The 20,253-nt window shown below is 36.3% G+C and overlaps 1 protein-coding gene across 1 annotated transcript in view; it reads left to right on the top strand.

Moving 5' to 3' along the window:
* DNAH14 (dynein axonemal heavy chain 14) overlaps positions 1 to 20,253 on the top strand; it is a gene marked incomplete at its 5' end in the record, with an annotated part of 509,245 nt that overhangs the window by 64,518 nt on the left and 424,474 nt on the right. The window contains 2 exons of the mRNA XM_077129892.1: positions 4,038 to 4,182; positions 8,657 to 8,788. Coding sequence (XP_076986007.1) covers positions 4,038 to 4,182; positions 8,657 to 8,788 — 277 coding nt within the window. The remainder of the gene's footprint in view (positions 1 to 4,037; positions 4,183 to 8,656; positions 8,789 to 20,253) is intronic.

Below are 20,253 nucleotides of genomic sequence, written 5' to 3'. Positions count from 1 at the left end.
TTATTTAAGGCCCATTTCCCTTCCAAATAAGTGTGATAACTATCTTTTCCAAGTCTGCAAAGTAGGTTGCTAGAATTTTGATTGGTATTATGTTGAATCTGTAGATCAATTTGGGTAGAACTTGACATCTTAATGATTTTCAGCCTTCCTACTTATGAACATGGAATGTATTTCTACCTATTTAGGTTTTTGATTTCTTTTAGCAATGTTTGTAGTTTTCTGTGTATTGGTTCTTTACATCCTTGGCTAAGTTTATTCCTAGATACTTAATTCTTTTAGTTGCTATTGAATGGAATTTTTTTCTTAATTGCTCCTCAATTTAGGTCATGTCTAGCACATAGAAACATTACTGATTTTTACACATTAGTCTTGTATCCCAGCACATTGTGAAATTTGCTCAAGTAGTTTTGTTGTAGATTTCTTGGGATTTTCCAAATATAGGGTCATGCCACATGCAAAATCCTTTTTGATTTGGATGTCTTTTAATCTTAGACTAAATTGCTCTAGCTAGAATTTCTAGTACAATGTTGAATAACAGTGGTGGCAGTGAGCACCCTTGTTTTGTTCCTAATTTTAAGAGGAAGGCTTTCAGTCTCTCACTATTGAGTATGATGCTGGCTGTAGGTTTTTCAAAAATGGCCTTTATCATATTGAGGAAGTTTCCTTTGATTCCTACCTTTTGAAGTGTTTTATCAGAAAAGGATGCTGAATTTTGTCTAATGCCTTTTCATTGGCCATTGAGATGATCGTGTGATTTGATTTTCTTGTTTTGAACCACCCTTACATGCCTGGAATATATCCCAATTGGTTGTGTTGTATAATTCTTTTAATGTGCCATTGGCTTCGATTTGTAAGTATTTTGTTGAGAATTTTTGTATCTATATTCATTAGGGATATTGGCCTGTAGTTTTCCTTTCTTGTAAGTATCTTTATGATTTTAACTCCATAGGATGAGTTAGGTAGTTTTCATTTTTCTTTAATTTTTTGTAAGCATTTGAGTAGAAATGTTAACTCTTTTTGGGAATGGGCAAGTCTAAATTCTGTAGTGCAGGCTGCAAGCTGGAAACTTCAATGGAGGTTTTCAGTGAATTCCCCAGGAGAAAGTGGCTAGCTGAAATAGAGATGGAAAATCTCTTTTGTAACTGCTGAAATAATCACTTCTTTTAAAACCTTCAGTAGGTTGGATTACACTTCTCAGTGTTGAAGGCAATCTCCTCTATTGACTGTAGATGTAATCAGCCATGGATATAATCAATTTACTGGTGATTTAAGTCTACAAAATATCCTCACAGTAACGATCAGGGTAGTGCATGCTTGACCAAATGACTGGACACCAAATCCTGGCCGTGTTGACACATGAACTTAATCATTACTAGTATTTTGAGCTTCTTGGACATGTATATTTATGTCTTTTATAAGATTTGGGAAATTTTTTGGCATTATTTCCTCATATATTCTTCCTCATATATATAACTGTTCTAGTTTGCTAGCTGCCAGAATGCAAAATACCAAAAACAGAATGGCTGTAAAAGGGGAATTTAATAAGTTGCTAGTTTGCAGTTCTAAGGCCGAGAAAATGTCCCAGTTAAAACAGGTCTATAGAAATGTCGAATCAAAGGCATCCAGATAAAGATACCTTGGTTCAAGAAGGCCAGTGAAGTTCAGAGTTTCTCTCTCAGCTGGAAGCGCCCATGGCAAACATGGTGTTGTCTACTGGCTTTATCATGGCTCTCCAAAAAAAGGTACCGTCTCCAAAATATTTCCTCTTTTAAAGGATTCCAGTAAGCAACTCCACCTTTAATAGGTGGAGACGCACCTCCATGGAAATCATCTAATCAAAAGTTACCACCCACAATTGGGTGGGTCACATCTCCATGGGAATAATCAAAATGCTCTCACCCAGCAATATTGAATGAAGATTAAAGGACATAGCTTTTCTGGGGTCCACCACAGATTAAAATAAGTTCAATAACTGATCAAAGTTTCTCAGCAGTTCTCTTCATCTGATTCTTGCCCTGGATATGTTCTTCAGTTTTTAAGATTGCACTATTTGTGCAGTTTTTTACCTCTAGAACAAAGCTTCCTTTCCTCTGGGAATCTTGATCTGTTGTGTTGTTTTGTGGCTTTTTGTTTTTCTTCAGAATTTTCTTTCTAGCTCCTATGATTTGTTTAAAATCTCTCCCTTTCTTGGTATGCCCTTTTCCTTCCACTTTTAAGTTCTGGGACCCATCCTGTCTTCCAGCAGTTCAGTTTTTCCCCCCTTTAATTTTGTGAGGCTTTTTTTCACCTCCTGTTTCTTCTTTGTATTCTGCCCTGAAGACCCAGATAGTGTCAGTCCAGAAAAGTAGATCAATCCAGAATGTTCCATCTTGCATTTATGCGGTTCAGCAGAGACCGGATTGAGTGTGTGCACCTCTTACCAAAAGTTCTGCTGTAGTCTCTCTCCCTTTTTTTTTCCCCTGGGGGTTCTTTTGTATGCAGCATTTGTCAACTGCTTGTGCTCTGCCCTGGGTCTCTGAGGACCTGAGTCACTTTCCTGGATAGTTATAGAGTTCTAATTCAGTGCTGTGAGTAGCTCTATAGTCTGTATCTGCAACAGAAAAGATCTGGCCATGCTGCCTCTGCAAGACTTCCAAGCTGTGTGGGACCAAGTGAGGGGGAGGGATTAGGATGGTGGGTCCAAGATGGAAATCTTCTACCTGATCCTAAGGATTTTTTTTTAATTCAATTCAGCGTTTATGGAGTCCTTCTCCAGTTTTTATCATCCTCTGGTGCTCTAAGCAGGTGGGATTTGTCCTATTATTAGTTGATTCTATGGGGGCAACTTTCCCAGGGGTTGTCTTATATTACCATGGTTATCAATTACACTTGTAATTATTTTTTAGTTTACCCTGCCCGGTTTCTATATATCTGCATTAAAATTTGCAAACCAAAATTGAATAAATTATTCTACAAAAACTTTAAACAGTGTTAAGTAATGTGAATTTATTACTGCCTGAATTTTGTCACACCATTGTTAATAAATACCGAGATTAGGTTTGCTTTTTGTAAAGTTTCTCTTCCAAAGATGAACCACTTATCTTTTGAATGATCTCATTTCTTCCCTGTAGCAGATATTTAGAGTGTCAAGGAACAAATTCTTCTATACCCAGAAGTAGTTCCATGTTATGTGAAACTTACATACTTTGAGGAGGCCTTTTTCAAGATAAATAATGCAGAGCTTTGGAAGGGGCCATGAAAGTGAAGGGCTCATGAATCTTAAGCTTCAGTAACTTCAGGGTATATAAAGCTTTTATCTATAAAATGGAAAGACATGGAAGAGCTTATTTCTGAACATCATAATTTTTGTATATCATGAACTTGACAATAAGAAAATGAAAAAAAAAAATCAAATACTCCAGAAGCTATCAGTGAAGGGAATAGGGCTCCATTGTACTTGGATGTTTTTTTGCTTTGATCCAGTTTTCAAGGACCCATATTCCTTCCACTCTTTCCTTTTCTCCTCTAGTTCTGTTCTTTTTTTTCTGGTAATGTTTGCTGTGATTTGTCTTACCTTGGTGACCATCAGAAGACCAGTAGAAAGGGACAGAGAGAAGAAAAAGGCCCATCTTTTCTGTTTTTGGATTTAGATGGCGGGAGAATTTAAGAAACATTCTCCAAATGATCGCTGGGCCCTTCCCTAACCAATTTAATTTTTCCTATAATTGGGGAAAAAAACAAATCGAGAGAGTCGTTTTTATAATATCCTTAAGGTATCACTGCCTGATATTTCAAAATTATTAAAATTCAGTGGCATAGCAGAATAACGTTATAACATATTTCTACCTCTCAGTTCATTCTTACTTATCATACCCAATACTTAAAACCTTGCCTACAGCATCATCAGCCAAATAAAACCAGTAATTCTTATTAATCTTTAGAAATGTTATTTAAAATGGAGTAAGTATAATACATTTTAAATATAGGTTATGAAGTAATTATACTACTTCATTTATTTTAAAGGAGAGATAAATCTGGTGAAAATTTTAAACTTTCAGGTCATTTTTATACCAACATCTTTTTTGGGCTGATGAGTTATTTCAAGGATGTTTGCTTTATATAAGAGGACTTTGTGAAGATGCAGTTAATCTGAAGAAAGGTAATGGACGTGAAGATAATCCATCAGGCATATGTCTTGTAAAGGTAGGTAGAAATATGCTACTATAGCTGGTAGCATATTTCCTAAAGAAACTAGGAAGAGTTCTGAAGCAAAGAACTACAAATCTCTAGATCCATAAGTAAACCATTCCTCTGCGTGACTAATGTAAAATATCTCCGAAGAACATAATTTCCTTGTTAGTCAATTTTAGTAGCTAACATTTCTTATCCAGAATTTTTCCTTTTATTTAACCCAAGTTTGTTAAGATGTCTTTTATTTTCACAACTTCAAATATGTAATATTTTAATAAATAATAATTTGTCCTTATTACATAAGAATAGTTACCAAATAATTCTTCCTTCAGCATAGCATGTCAAAAAATGTGGTAAGTTGCAACTCTTAGGTTTTTGGTTAAATTTATAAATCCTCCTGTTCAAAGATTCTAGAAGGGTTGAGCGTCTTAATGGAATGATTTAATTTAATTGATATAGCATTGTTGTTTTGAAGATATTAAGTTAATAGACCATCAAATTTTAAGTGTTTAATATATTGTTGAACAGAATTTCAACATCTTTTGTTTCATTTATCCATTGTCTGAGGGTTCTGAAAAGTAAAACTGACAATCGTCTTGATTTAGGGAGATAGTAAGGGGGCCTGGACAGGTTATAAATTTGATCACCCCAAAATTAAATGTGTTGACTGTACATGTGGAATAAGATTAATAAATAATTTATAAATCAACAACTTATTTTCAGAATACACATAAGTGTAGTGACTGACACATAGTAGGTGCTCAATAGTCTTTGAGTGAATGAATACAAAAAAATTATTAATAAGAATGAACTAGTCCCTATAGATGATGGATATTTTGCATAGTTATATTGAGATTGTTAATGTTTCAAAAGGATTAAATTCAGTAGGAGACATTTCAAAGAGGAATATTTTAAAATATAATTTTAATGTCAAAGGTAATAGGTTGTGCAGTTATGTTATTAGCTTGTTTTATGAATGACTGAATGATTATATATATATCAATTAACTTAAACAGGTGAGGGAAGGCACAGGAGACTTCAGAGCTCCCCTGAAGTCTGAGCCTAAAATACTAATGGATGGTAATGCTAACACTGTGACAGAGAAGACCTGATGAGACTGTTTCTTGAGGAGCTTAGATCATATCAGCTTTCCCTCAGAACGTCAGGAGGAAGTAACATATCATTTCAAATGATGTAGAAATCATTATTGATATATATTATATGCAAAGTGCTATGCAAAGGGGATGAATAAAAGCAAAAAATATGACATTGCTTTTAATCTGTGTATCATTTGTGGGAAGAGATAACTGGATAGAGATAGTCCCTCTGTTTTTGCTAATCATTCTATCTAACAAATTAGCAAAATATAAGGCAAAGAATATTTACTGCCAACACTTGTAAAACAGTCAGTGCTAAAGATATTCAGAGGGAACAAAGATTAGCCTTATTTAAAATGAAAGTTGGGGCATGCTTCGTAAAGGAGGATACTGTGAGCTGGATTTGGGTAGCCAAGGAGGAGAAGACAGAGCAGTTAAATAAAAATAAAGATGTGTGTAAAGCATCAGAGTTAAAACTGGATCCTGAAGTAGAAGTTGTAGAAAGAGCCAGCATTAAATATATGTTTGCTTTGAAAGTTAGGTTGGGTCTTGAAACTCTTTTGTTTCATTTATCCATTGTCTGAGGGTTCTGAAAAGTAAAACTGACAATCGTCTTGATTTAGGGAGATAGTAAGGGGGCCTGGACAGGTTATAAATTTGATCACCCCAAAATTAAATGTATTGACTGTACATGTGGAATAAGATTAATACATAATTTATAAATCAACAACTTATTTTCAGAATACACATAAGTGTAGTGACTGACACATAGTAGGTGCTCAATAGCCCTAGAATAACAGAGTAAGGGATAGGTAGGATCTGAACCTTCTAGGGCTAGGTTTGGGGTTGGTATAAGGACAATTTGTAGGAATGGGAGTTTGAAACTGGCTGAGTGCAGAGATTCATATCCGGAACTGAGCCTGGAGTCAGGCCAGTTGTGCTGCCTGGAGAGCTATGTATAAGCAAGGATGCAGACACTAAGGAGGATTGACAGTGAGGAGATGTTCTAGTTTGCTAGCTGCCAGAATGCAATATACCAGAAACAGAATGGCTTTCAAAAGGGGAATTTAAGGCGGGCCGCGGTGGCTCAGCGGGCAAAGTGCTTGCCTGCTATGCCGGAGGACCTCGGTTCGATTCCCGGCCCCAGCCCATGTAACGAAAACGGAGAAACAAAATACAATAAAACAAGAAAATGTTTAAAAGATGTTTCCCTTTCTTCCTCTCTTCCTTCCTTCTATCCTTCCTTCCTTCTCTCTGTCTTTCCTTTAAAAAAAAAAAAAAAAAAAAAAAAAAAAAGGGGAATTTAATAAGTTGCTAGTTTACAGTTCTAAGGCCGATAAAATGTCCCAATTAAACAAGTCTATAGAAATATCCAATCTAAGGTATCCAGGGAAAGATACCTTGGTTCAAAAAGGCTGATGAAGTTCAGGATTCTCTCTCAAGTGAGAAGGCACACGGTGAACACAATTAGGGTTTCTCTCTCATCTGGAAAGGCACATGGTGAACATGGTCAGGGTTCCTCTCTCATCTGAAAGGGCACATGGTGAACATGGAGTCATCTGCTAGCTTCTTCTCCTGGCTTCCTGTTTCATGAAGCGACCTGAGAGGCATTTTCCTTCTTCATCTCCAGAGGTCGCAGGCTGGTGGACTCTGCTTCTCGTGGCTATGTCGTTCTGTTCTGCTCTCTCTGAATCACTTTCATTTTCCAAAATGTTTCCTCTTTTATAGGACTCCAGAAACTTATCAAGACCCACCCAAATGTATGGAGACATGTTGTTACCTAATCCAGCTTAACAACCACTCTTGATTAAATCACATCTCCAGGGAGATGATCTGATTACAGTTTCAAACATGCAGTGTTGAATAGGGATTATTCTGCCTTTATGAAATGGGATTTTGATTAAAACATGGCTTTTCTAGGGGACATACATCCTTTCAAACCAGCACAGGAGGCAAGTAGAATGAATGAAGCAAGGTTATGAATAAGTAAAATGGGATTGTTCGGAAGTTAGTTTCATGAATGGGACATCTATTTTCTGAACATATCAATCAGTATACTGTGCTGGGATGAAAAGCATCTGTTTTTAAGGACCTGGATTTTCTAGAATTAGAAAGACATTGGAACATTTTGTCCCAATTTTCATTATGAAATGACAAAACTGAATAATAGAGAGATTGTGACTTATCCAAGGCCACAGAACAAGCTGAGGACACAGTTGGCACTTCTGATAATGTTTCATGTTCAAGAGTGAATTTTGTTCTATTGGACAATATTTTTAAATGCTTAATAGGAGTGTAGATTTTTGGGTCCACCGCTTTTGAGGGAAGGCCATGGTGAGTAGTGCTGGTGATCTATAATTTTAACAAGTCCCTCAGATGTTTCTTATGCAGAGTAAATTTTGAGTACTTTCTTAAAGAATAACTATTTAAATTTTCTGAATATGTTATTTTAAGCAAATTAATCTGATATTAATTTGTGGGAAAATTTGAATGAGGAGTGATATTAAGATCATTTAGCATAATGGAATAATGAGGTATAAGCAATAAGCATTTGAATTATGATAATTGGCCATAAGAGCAGAAAAGAACAAACATTTTTGAGATATTTTACTAGACAGTCTAGGACCTGGTAATCAAATATGGGACTAGGATGGGGGGAAAAGACTTTATTCAGAATTTTATGACTAAAGCAGTACTTCTCAACCTTTTTTTCATTTTGGAAATATATATTTATAAATTGCTGTAGTGTGACTGGGAATAAAGATATCTGCATACTTACTGATGAAAATTTATTTTGGTAAGAGAATGAACACAATTTAGAAAAAAATAAGAGAAATATTGAAAAGAAAGAATGATAAGATATATGTGAATGGTTGAAACATTTGATTTCTGTATTACCAGAGAATAGTTTAATAGCATAGCTGTGGTGATTTCTCCTTGCTGGATTCAGAACAGATCCAGTTTAACAGAATTTAACAGAATTTAGTTTATTTGGTTAACTTTATTTTAGTCTCTTTATACTTCAGTTAGTGTATCTATTTTAAGTTTTGCAAATAGTTAGGACTTTGGTAAGAGCAATTCCTGGGGTTGGTGATTATTTTCCTGGGTTAATAAATACTTCAAAGATATGTCAAGGTTTAAATTTTTATGCTTTGTTTATCTTAGCTATGATTCAAACAGTTCTCCCTTTTTATCAAGAGTAGTTAGATTTAACTCTGGATATTTAAATTTGAACAATATAAGACATATATAAAGGACAAAATATGTAAGGAAGAAAGTATAAAATATACTGTTTATGACATGAAAAAGATGACCAAAATATTTTGTCTATTTTTTTCTTAAATGAATTTTGTGTCTCCAACACTCAACTTTTACTATCATTTAATTAGCTGGATAGGTCTCGTACATATTCTGTGAATGAATTTTGTGAAGAACAGTTACAGCAAGCTACCCAAGCATTTAAACAGCTTCAGGATATCAGGGATAAAGCAATTTCAGAGGTGAAAAGTACAATTTTAAAGGTAATTCTTTAATTATAACCTCTATTATAATTGTTATAAATTATAACAGTTGTTTGAAATTGTTTCAAATTACATCACAGGAAAAAGTGTAGGAACTGCTTTTATATACCGGCCAACTAGTATTGTGCATTAGCAAGAGCTTTTCCCGGTGCGTAAAATGCAAAGAAATATATATACATACATGCATATACACACACACACACATATATGCACACAAATACTTTTAAGATGCTTACAATGTAAACTGAGGCAAATATAAAGGGGAATGTGATATATTACAATTCTACTTACAGTGTTCATAAGACGAAGTTTCTCTAAGGGCTTTATAAAGAGAACTCATTAATATAATGAACTGTTCATTAATATAATGAACATTCTTATCCTATATACTGCGACTTGTTTCACAGAACTATTATATACATGAAAGTACAATTCAGTATATACAGCTTGAAAGGAACTGATGTGATATCATCTGATTATGAACCAGCTGGCTCTGACAGTTTGTTAGAATTCAAGTAGATATTAAATATTCTTTGGAGGAGTAGAAGGAGGAGGTCTTCCTCAAACAGTTTTCAAATACTGTTTCTCTGAATTAAACTTTTGAAAGATGTTGGATAACAATGACTTCAAGGCTTTAATTCTTCACAGGAAGATGAAGTGCAGCTATTTTATGTTAACTAAAATTTCAAAGTTTGAAAGTCTATCAGTCTAACTTATTCTTCACAGGCCCCTAAGCTCCCCAAGCCCTGTCATATAAGCAGACATATTTTGAGACAATTTTCAACACATTGCAGTACTGACATTCATTTGTTCTCCCTCATGCAAAAATGTTTTTTATTTGTACATATAATCACCATCATTGTCCACTCTAGGCATTCCTGTTATACTGTCTCAGTCTTTATCCTCTGTCTTTCCTTCTGGTTTCATCTGTGCCCCCAGCCCTTCTCCTTCAACCATACTTACATTCAGCTTCATTCAGTGTACTTATATTATTGTGCTACAATCAGGTAGTATTTTGTTACCCTTTTCTGTATTTGTAAAAATCAGTCCTGTTGCACAGTCTGTATTCCTTCAGCACCAAATGCCCAATCTCTACCATCTTTCTCTCTCCTGATGGCCTGTGTTCTCTTTGAATTTCAAAGTTCACTCATTAATGTTAGTTCATACAATATTTCACCATACAGCATTTTTGCTTTTGTTTTTGTCTAATTTCATTCAGCATAATGTCCTCAGGGTTCATCCATGTTACTACATGCTTCGTGACTTCATTCTATTTTACAGCTGCATAAAATTCCATCATATATATATATTATCACAGCTTGTTTAGCCACTTGTCTATTGCTGGACATTTGGACTGTTTCCATCTCTTGGCAATTGCAAATAATATTGCGATAAACATCGGTGTGCAAATGTCTGTCTGTGTCTTTGCTTTTAGTTCCTCTAAATATATTCCTAGTAATGGGATTGCTGGATCATATTGCTTTTATACTTAGCTTCCTGAAGAATGGCCAAATTGTGTTTCATTTTACATTCCCACCAACAATGGATAAGTGTGCCTCTTTCTCTGCTTCCTCTCCAGCATTTGTCGTTTCTGGTTTTTTTGTTTTTTTGTTTTTGATAATAACCATTCTGGTAGGTGCGAGATGATATCTCATTGTGGTTTTGATTTGCATTTCCCTAATAGCCAGTGAAGTTGAGCATCTTTTCATGTTCTTTTTAGCCATTTGTATTTCCTATTCTGAGAAGTGTCTCTTCATGTCTTTTGCCCGTTTTTTAATTGCATTGTTTGTTTTTTTTTGTCGATGAGTTGAAGAATTTCTTTATTTATTCTGGATGCTAAACTCATATCTGATATGTGGTTTCCAAATATTGTCCCCTTTGTGTAGGCTGCCTTTTTACTTTCTTGACAAGGTTCTTTGGTGCTCAAAAAATTTTGAGGTTTAATTTTGAGGAGTTCTCATTTATCTAATTCTTTTTTCAATGCTTGTGTTTTGGGCATAGGGTCTAGGAAATTGCCTTCTATTACATGATTTGTAGGATATTTCCCTCCATTTTCTTCTAAAAGTTATACGGCCTTAGCTCTAATATTTAGGGTTTTTATCCATTTGGAGTTAACTTTTGTATAGGTTGTGAGATATGGGTCCTTTTTCACTCTATTGCATATGGATATCCAGTTCTCCAAGCATGATTTATTGAAGAGGCTACTCTGTCTGAAGTGTGTTGGCTTGACCACATTATCAAAGATCAATTGTACATACATGAGAAGGTCTGTTTCTGAACACTCAATTCGGTTACATTGGTCAGTATATCTTATCTTTATGCCAGTTTTGACCACTGTAGGTTTGTAATATGCTTTAAAGTCAGATAGTGTGAGACCTCCCACTTCATTTTCTTTCTCAAGATATTTTTAGCTATTTGAGGCACCCTGCCCTTCCAAATAAATTTGATTATTGGTTTTTCTCTTTCTGCACTGTAGGTTGTCGGGATTTTAATTGGTATTACATTGAATCTATAAATCAATTTGGGTAGAATTGACATCTTAATTATATTTAGTTTTCTAATCCATGAACACAGTATGCCCTTCCATTTATTTAGGTCTTCCATGTTTTATTTAGCAACTTCTTGTAGTTTTCTGTGTGTGGGTCTTTTGTATCCTTAATTTTATTTGTAAACATTTGATTTTTTGGTTGCTATTGTAAATGGAATTTTTTTTCTTGATTTCCTTAAATTGCGCATCACTAGTATATAGAAACACAACTGTTTTTTTGGGTATTGATCTTGTACCCTGCCACTTTGCTGTATTCATTTATGAGCTCTAGGAGCTTTGCTGTGAAGTTTTCAGGATTTTTAACATTACAGTGTCATATTATCTACAAACAGAATTTTATTTCCTATCCAATTGGATGCCTTTTATTTCTAGTCTAACTATTCTGGCTAGAGTGCAATGTTGATAGGTGACAGTGGGCATCCTTGTCTTGTTCTTGATCCTAGAGGAAAAGCTTTCAGTTTTTCCCCATTGAGGATGATGTTAGCTGTGGGTTTTATATAAATTCCCTTTATCATGTTGAGGAAGTTCCCCTCTATTCCTATCCTTTGAAGTGTTTTCATCAAGAAGGGATGTTGAATTTTATCATATCCCTTTTCTGCATCAATTGAGATGATCATGTGTTTTTTTCTGCTTTGACTTATTAACTATATTACGTTATTTGATTTTCTTATGTTGAATCATCCTTGCATACCTGGAATAAATCCTACTTGGTCATGGTGTATAATTCTTTTAATATGCTGCTGGATTCAGTTTGCAAGTATTTTGTTGAGAATTTTTGCATCTATATTCATTAGAGAGATTGGTCTTTAATTTTCTTTTCTGGTAGTATCTTTGCCTGGCTTTGTTATTAGGGTGATGTTGCCTTTATAGAATGAGTTAGGTAGCTGTCGCTTCTCCAATTTTTTTTTGAAGAATCTGAGCAGGATTGGTACTAATTCTTTTTTTACATTTTTATTGTATAATATAACATATATACAAAGCAAAGAAACAAAACAGCAATAGTTTTCAAGGCACTCTTCAACAAGTAGTTACAGCACAGATCCCAGAGTTTATCTTGGGCTTCCATATATCATGTCAGATTTTTCCTTCCAGCTGTTCCAGATCATTGGAGGCTAGAAGGAATAAATATTTTTTTCTTATCACAATCAGCTTTTTAAAAACATATTTACAAAAAAGCAATACATTTCCATACACAGCACAACTATTAGTTGTAGAACAGATTTCGGAGTTTGATATGGGTTACAATTCCACAATTTTAGGTTTTTACTTCTAGCTATTTACAGGCGACTGAAAGAATTATCAATATAATTATTCAGATTAAAAAGAATTATCAATATAATGATTCAGCTTCATACTTGTTTGTTAAACCTTACCTTCTCTGTATAACTCCATCATTATCTTTGATCTTTCTTCCACTCTTTAGGGGTATTTGGGCTGTGCTCATTCTAGCTTTTCATGTTGGAAGGGTCTGTCGGTAATATGGGGTAGGGAGATGGATCTAGCTGATGCGCTGGAGAGTCTGGGCCCTCTAGATTTTAGGACTTATCTTTACAAGGGAATTTTATCAAACATTCCAAAAAATAACTAACACCAATCCTGCTCAAATTTTTCCAAAAAATTGAGGAAAAAGAAATACTACCTAACTGATTTTATGAAGCTAACATCACTTTAATACCAAAACTGGGTGAAGATGCTTAAGAAAGATGTGGCTCAGCTGCGCAGGTCAGTACTTGCCCAGAGCTGGGGAGAGTGACTGATGGCTCTCTGGGAGGACTGAGTCTGGGAGGACTCAGTCGAATCTGGGAGGACTGTAAACTGATGTACATGTGAGCAGAACTCAGGGGATATGGGTGGAGGTTGTGCGACTAAATGGGCTGGGGGAGAGTGTAGCCTGGGTATGAAGGTAAGCGCTGGCAGCTTTTATGCAGTGGCGACTGCCTGCAGGGGGCAGGGAAGGAAAGGTGGGTCTTGGCAGGAACGTGGTGAGCCTGTACTTGAGCAGGAGAGGTGTGTTGGGCTGGGGCAGGTGTGCGTGAGCAGGAGAGTTGTGGGGCAGTCGCGCGGGTAGGGGTTGTGTGGCTGAGGTACTTGGAGCATGAGAAGGGGGAACAGGTGATGGCATTCAGGTGCATAGGGTGTGGAGTGAGTGCTTGGTTGTGGGGCTGTGCTGGTGCGGGTAGCACATTCACTGCTTGGCTTACTTCCTAGTTACTGTCTCCCTGTCCGTAAACTCCGGAGGGTTCCAGTCTTCCATTTGGAAAGGCGTGCATTAGGCTGTTTACACCAGCTGGATGGTCTCTGGTTCTCTGCGTCTCAGTTCTTTAGCGTTTGCAACGAGGGCTTCCCTATGTGGTGTAGAAGTCCCTCCTGGATCGCTTACACACTGGAATCTCCATCTCAGTCGCCTTTCCATCCCTTCTCTAGCTGTTCCTTGGAGGAGGGGTGAATTTGACTTATCCTACCTATTCTGCCATCTTTCTTGAATTCATCCACCAATTCTTTTTTGAATGCTTGATAGACTTCACATATGAAGCCATCTCATTCTGAATTTTTCTTGTTTGGGAGTTTTTTGATGACTGATTCAATCTCTTTACTTGAGATTGGTTTGTTGAGGTCGTCTGTTCTCAAGTCCATGTCAGCTGTTCATGCCTGTGCTGCTTTAAATCTTTTGTGGACACCAGAAAAGCCATTGTCCTTTAATCTTCATTCCATATTGTTGGCTGACAGCTTTTTGATTGTTCCCATCGAGATGTGAACAGTTATTGATAGTTTTTGATTAGATGGCTTCCATGGACTTGTGTCTCCACACATTCAAGGTGGGATTGCTTACTGAAGCCCTTGAAGAGGGAACCATTTTGGAGAGAAATACAGAGCCTGCACAGCCAGAGATTTTTTGGAGATGAAGAAGGAAATTTATTCTGGGAGAGCTTCATGAAACAAGAAGGTGGGAGAGAAAGCTAGCAGATGCTGTAATGTTCACCTTGTGCCTTTCCATTCGACAGAGAAATCCTGAACTTCATCAGCCTTTCTTGAGTGAAGGCATCCTGTTATTGGTACCTTAATTTGGACATTTTTATAGACATGCTTTAATTTGGACATTTTCCCTACTTTAGAACTGTAAACTTGCAACTTAAAATAAATTCCCCTTTTTAAAAGCCGTTCCATTTTTGGTATATTGCGTTCCGACAGCTAGCAAACTAGAGCAATGCCTTTCTAGGGAGTTGTCCATTTCATCTGTGTTGTCTAGCTTATTAGCATCTAGTTGCTCATAGTAGCCTTATTACCTCCTTTACTTCTGCAGGGTCAGTGGTTGTCTCCTCTTCCATTTCTGATTTTATTTATTTGTATCCTCTCTTTTTTGTTCTGTCAGCCTAGCTAAGTGTCCATCAATTTTATTAATTTTCTCGAAGAACTAACGTCTGGTTTTGTTGATTTTCTCAATTGTTTTCATATTCTTAATTTCATTTATTTCTTCTCTAATCTTCATTATTTCTTTCCTTTTGCTTGCTTTGGGGTTAGTTTACTGTTCTTTCTCTCTAGTTCTTCCAAGTGAACAGCTAATTCCTCAATTTTTGCTTTTTTCTTTTTTAATATAGGCATGTAAAGCAATATGTTTCCCTCTTAGCACTGTCTTAGCTATATTCCATACATTTTTTTTGCACGGGCAGGCATCAGGAATTGAACCTGGGTCTCCAGCATAGTAGGCGAAAACTCTGTCTGCTGTTTTCCATGGCCTGCCCACATCCTATACATTTTGATATGTTGTGCTTTAAATTTCATTTGCCTTGAGATATTTACTGATTTCCTTGTAATTTCTTCTTTACCCACTGGTTGTTTAAGTATGTGTTATTTAGCCTACATATATTGTGAATTTTCTGGCTCTCTGCCTGTTATTGATTTTCAACTACATTCCATTATGATTCGAGAGAGTGTTTGTATGATTTCAATCTTTTTAAATTTACTGAGACTTGCTTTGTGACCTAGCACATGGTCTATCCTTGAGAATGATCTATGAGCACTTGAGAAAAAGGTGTATCTTACTGTTGCGTGGTGTAATGTTCTATAAATGTCAGTTAAATCTGATTCATTTATTCAAATTCTCTGTATCTTTACTAATTCTCTGTCTTAATGTTCTATCCACTGATGAGAATGGGAAATTGAATTCTCCAACTGTTATTGTAGAGGTGTCTGTTTCTCTGTTCATGTTGTCAGTGTTTGCATCAATTATTTTGGAACAGTCTCTCTTGTTCAGTGCATAATTATTTGTGATTGTTATATCTTCTTGCTGAATTGTTCCTTTTATTTGTACATAGTGTCCTTTGTCTCCTATAATTGTTTTACATTTTTTTTTATTGTATAGCATAGCATATATACAAAGCAAAGAAATAAAAAAACAATAGTTTTCAATGCACTCTTCAACAAATAGTTACAGGACAGATCCCAGAGTTTGTCATGGGCTACCATACGATCCTCTCATATTTTTTCTTCTAGCTGCTGCAGAATATAAGAGGCTAGAGGGCTTAAATATTTTTTTTTGTCATCACAGTTGACTTTTTTTTCTTCTTTTTTTGTGAAAAATAGCATAGACCCAAGAAAACCATAAATTTCAAAGCACAACACCACAATTAGTTGTAGAACATATTTCAGAGTTGGACATGGGTTATAATTTCACAATTTTAGTTTTTTACTTCTAGCTGCTCTAAGATACTGGAGACTAAAAGAGATATCAGTTTAATGCTTTAGCATTCATAGGAAGTCCTATCTTCTCTGTATAACTCCACAATCACTTTGATCTTTCCATCCTCACTTTAGGGGTGTTTGGGCTATGGCAATTCTTAATTTTTCATACTGGAAGGGTCCATCACTGATATGGGGTAGGGAGATGGAACTATCTAATGTTCTGGAGAGACTGCGCTAAGTGTCAGAACCAAGGACCTATCTGGAGGTTGTAGGTTTCTGGGAAGTTACTCTAGTGCATGGAACCTTTGTGGAAACTTATATATTGCCCTAGGTGTTCTTTAGGATTGGCTGGAATGGTTCTGGTTGGGGATTGGCAGGTTATGATAGGTAGTAAGGTCTAACTGAAGCTTGCATAAGAAAAACCTCCAGAGTAGCCTCTTGACTCTGTTTGAACTCTCTCTGCCACTGATGCTTTATTAATTACACTTCTTTTCCCCCTTTTGGTCAGGATGGAATTGTTGATCCTATGGTGCCAGGTCTGAATTCATCCCTGGATGTCATCTCCCAATCTTCAGGGATACTTTCACCCCTGGATGTTATGTCCCATGTAGGGGAGTGGGCAATGATTTCATTTGCAGAGTTGGGCTTAGAGAGGCTGAGGTCACATCTGAGCAGCAAACGAAGTCCTCCAGAAGTAACTCTAAGGCATGCCTATAGGTAGTCTAAGCTTCTGTGCTACCTACATAAGCTTCACAAGAGTAAGCCTCATGACCAAGGGCATGGACTATCAATTTGGGTGTCCCTAAAGTTTGACACAGTATCAGGGGATTCCATGATGGTAAGATTTAATAGTTCTATGTTCTTTCTCCCATACCTCAGGGGACTTTGTCAATACATTGTAATTATCTGCTTAATATACTCTAGGATGTATCCAGGCATTACAATAATCTATATAGGATTGAAGGACCTTTTTCTAGTTCTGTGCTTCCTGTGTTTCAGTTGTTCAAATGAGCTATACAGATAGGTTGAATTAGGTTATGCACTACAGAAAATTTCAATTCCAGACCAAATAAACACATGGTCTCAAAGAGTATGTGTTGTTCATAGACACTGTCTTCCTTTCCCCTATGTTCTGAGTTACTTTAACCCCAACCTGTTCGACTTCATTCTTATCTTTAATATCAGGTTTTATACATAAAACAGCCTCTTAAAATCCAGAAATGATTATCACCATACCGGACTTAATGTGTCTGCACTAAAAGTTTACAGTCTATGCCCCTGTTTTGTTATAAGCATTTTCTAAAGGAAAAGTTAGAGCAGGATTAGTGTTAGTTTCTTATGGAATGTTTGATTAAATTCCCCTGTGAAACCATCTGGCTCTGGGCTTTTCTTTGTAGTAAAATTTTTGTTGACTGATTGACTCTCTTTACTAATGATTGGTGTTGAGCTCTTGTATTTCTTCCTGAGTCATTGTATGGTTTGCGTGTCTCCAGGAATTTAGTCATTTCATTTAAGTTGTCTGGTTTGTTGGCATATGGTTGTTCATAGTATCCTCTTATGATTTATTTTATTTCTTCAGGGTCTATGGTAGCACACCCCTTCTCATTTCTGATTTTATTTGCATCCTCTCTCTTTTTTTCAGTCTTGCCAGTGCCCCATCAATTTTACTGAGTTTCTCAAAGAACCAACTTTTGGTTTTATTGATTCATTCTCTTGTTCTTTTGTTCTCCCTTTCATTTATCTCTGTTTTAATCTTTGTTATTTCTCCTCCATTTGGTTTGGGGTTAGTTTGCTGTTATTTCTCATGTTCCTCCAGGTTTGCTATTAGGTCCTCAATTTTTGCTTTTTCTTGTTTTTTAACATTTAGAGCAATAAATTTCCCACTCAGCACAGTCTTTGCCACATCCCATAATTTCTAATAAGTAGTATTCTCATTTTCATTCATCTCCAGATAGCTACTGATTTCTCCAACAATTTCTTCCTTGACCCACTGTTTGTTTAAGAGTATGTTATCTAATCTCCATATATTTGTGAATGTTTTTATCCTTTGGTGGTTATTGAGATCCAGCTTCATCCCATTGTGATCAGAGAAAGTGCTTTGAGTAATTTCAGTGTTTTTAAATTTATTAAGACCTGTTTGTGCCCCAGCATATGATCTATCATAGAGAATATTCCATGACACTAGAGAAGAATGTATATCCTTGTGCTTTGTGGTGCAATGACCCATATATGTCTGGTAGGTCTAATTCATTTATCATTTTATTTTGTCTATCATTTCCCTAAGTTTCATTTGAAATTTTTCCATCTTTTTTGCCATTTGGTGTTTTGAGTCTTCAAAGTCAATTATCCTGTCCTCTGTATTACTTATTCTTTCTTTTGTCTGTTCAGATCTGGTATTGTATGCCTTTAGTATGTTTTATATTTGGTCAACAGAGCCTTTACTCTCTATGATATCGCTATTTTTCTATTTGTTCTTTCAAATTCCTCTTTATGCTCTTCTACTGTCTTCTTGATATCCTTTATGTCTTGATCTCCTTTATTTGCTATCCCCCTTATTTTATTACTTAGAGTTGTATGAACATCTTTGATTAATTGTTCCAATGTCTGTGTCTCCTCTGGTGTTTTAACTTGGTCATTAGGCAGGGCTCTGTCTGTCTGCATTGCGATATGCTTAGTGATCTTCTGTCTTTGTGGCATGTAAATATTTGATTTACTTTGGGAGTTGATTTATTTCAGTAGTCTAAGGCCTTGTGTTTGGGGAATGGTCATAGAGCAGGGAACATGGTACAGGTTTGGGCACTCAGTGCAGTGATTTTTTTACAGGGCAGGTATAGGCACAGTTGGGGATGTTACACTGATGCTTGTGAATGTGGGTGCCCAACAGCCAGGGATGATGTTGCTGTGTGGGTGCACCGGTCTGTGGGGTGTAACCCTGGTGTGTGCTGGTCTAAGGCATGGGGCCCTTTGTGCCCATCCGTAGAGGTGTGGCAGCAGGTCGGAGTTATGCCTTAAGTGGATTGGGGGAGATGGCTGTGCAGGTCAGCACTTTCTCAGAGCTGGAAGGTGTGGCTGAAGGCTTTCTCTTTTTTGATTGTTGTTTGCGTGAAATATCTTTTCCCAACCATTGACTTTCAACCTATTTTTGTCCTTGGGTTTAAAATAAGTCTCCTGTACACAGCATATGGATGGATCCTATTTTTTAATCCATTCTACCAGTCTATGTCTTTTGATTGGGGAGTTAATTTATTGACATTGAATGTTATTACTGTAAAGGAAGTATTTTCTTCTACCATTTTTTTTCTTTTTTTTCTTAGGCAGGCACCGGGAATTGAACCCAGGTCTCTGACATGGCAGTCGAGAACTCTGCCACTGAGCCACCGTGTCCCGCCCTCTTCTACTGTTTTGTCTTTCAGATTATATATGTCTCACCTATTTTTTTTTTCTTTCTTTTTATCTTTACTGTTCATCTTCTTTTCTACACTCCTTTCCATACCTCTATCTCCTGCCTTTTCCTATCGGTATGTAATGCTCCCTTTAGTATTTCTTGGCAGAGCTGGTCTCTTAGTTACAAATTCTCTCAATGATTGTCTTAAAATGTTTTAATCTCCCCCTTATTTTTGAAGGACAATTTTGCTGTGTTAAAATTCTTGGTTGGCAAGAATTTAGGATCTTAAATATGTCATACCACTGCCTTCTTGCCTTGATGGTTTCTGCTGAGAAATCTACCCATGGTCTTATTGGGCTTCCCTTGTTTGTGATGGATTGCTTTTCTCTTGCTGCTTTCAAAATTCTCTGTCTGTGACATTTGACAGTTGGTTAATAGGTGTCTTGGACCATGTCTATTTAAATCTCTTTTGCTTGGGGTACACTGCACTTCTTGGATCTATAATTTTATGTCTTTCATAGGAGATGGGAAATTTTCAGTGATTATTTTCCCCATTATTCTTTTTCCTTTTCCCTTCTGGAACACCCACAAAATGTATATTCATGTGCTTCATGCTGTCATTCATGGATTAATTTCCTGAGGCCCTGCTTATATTTTTCCATTCTTTTCCCTAGATTTTCTTTTATGCGTTGGATTTCCGATGCCCAGTCCTCTAGTCACTATGTCTTTCTTCTGGCTCTTCAAATCTATTGTTGTAGGTTTCCATTTTTTTTCCACTTCTTTTACTGTGGTTTTCATTCCCATAAGTTCTGTGATTTGTTTTTTTCAAACTTTTGACTTCTTTATGTTTGC

The sequence above is a fragment of the Tamandua tetradactyla genome, chromosome 2 (genome assembly GCF_023851605.1).
Source record: "Tamandua tetradactyla isolate mTamTet1 chromosome 2, mTamTet1.pri, whole genome shotgun sequence".
Taxonomy (NCBI): Eukaryota; Metazoa; Chordata; class Mammalia; order Pilosa; family Myrmecophagidae; genus Tamandua; species Tamandua tetradactyla.
The sequence above is the reverse complement of the archived record's forward strand: the minus strand, read 5'-3'. Positions and strand labels throughout refer to the sequence as shown.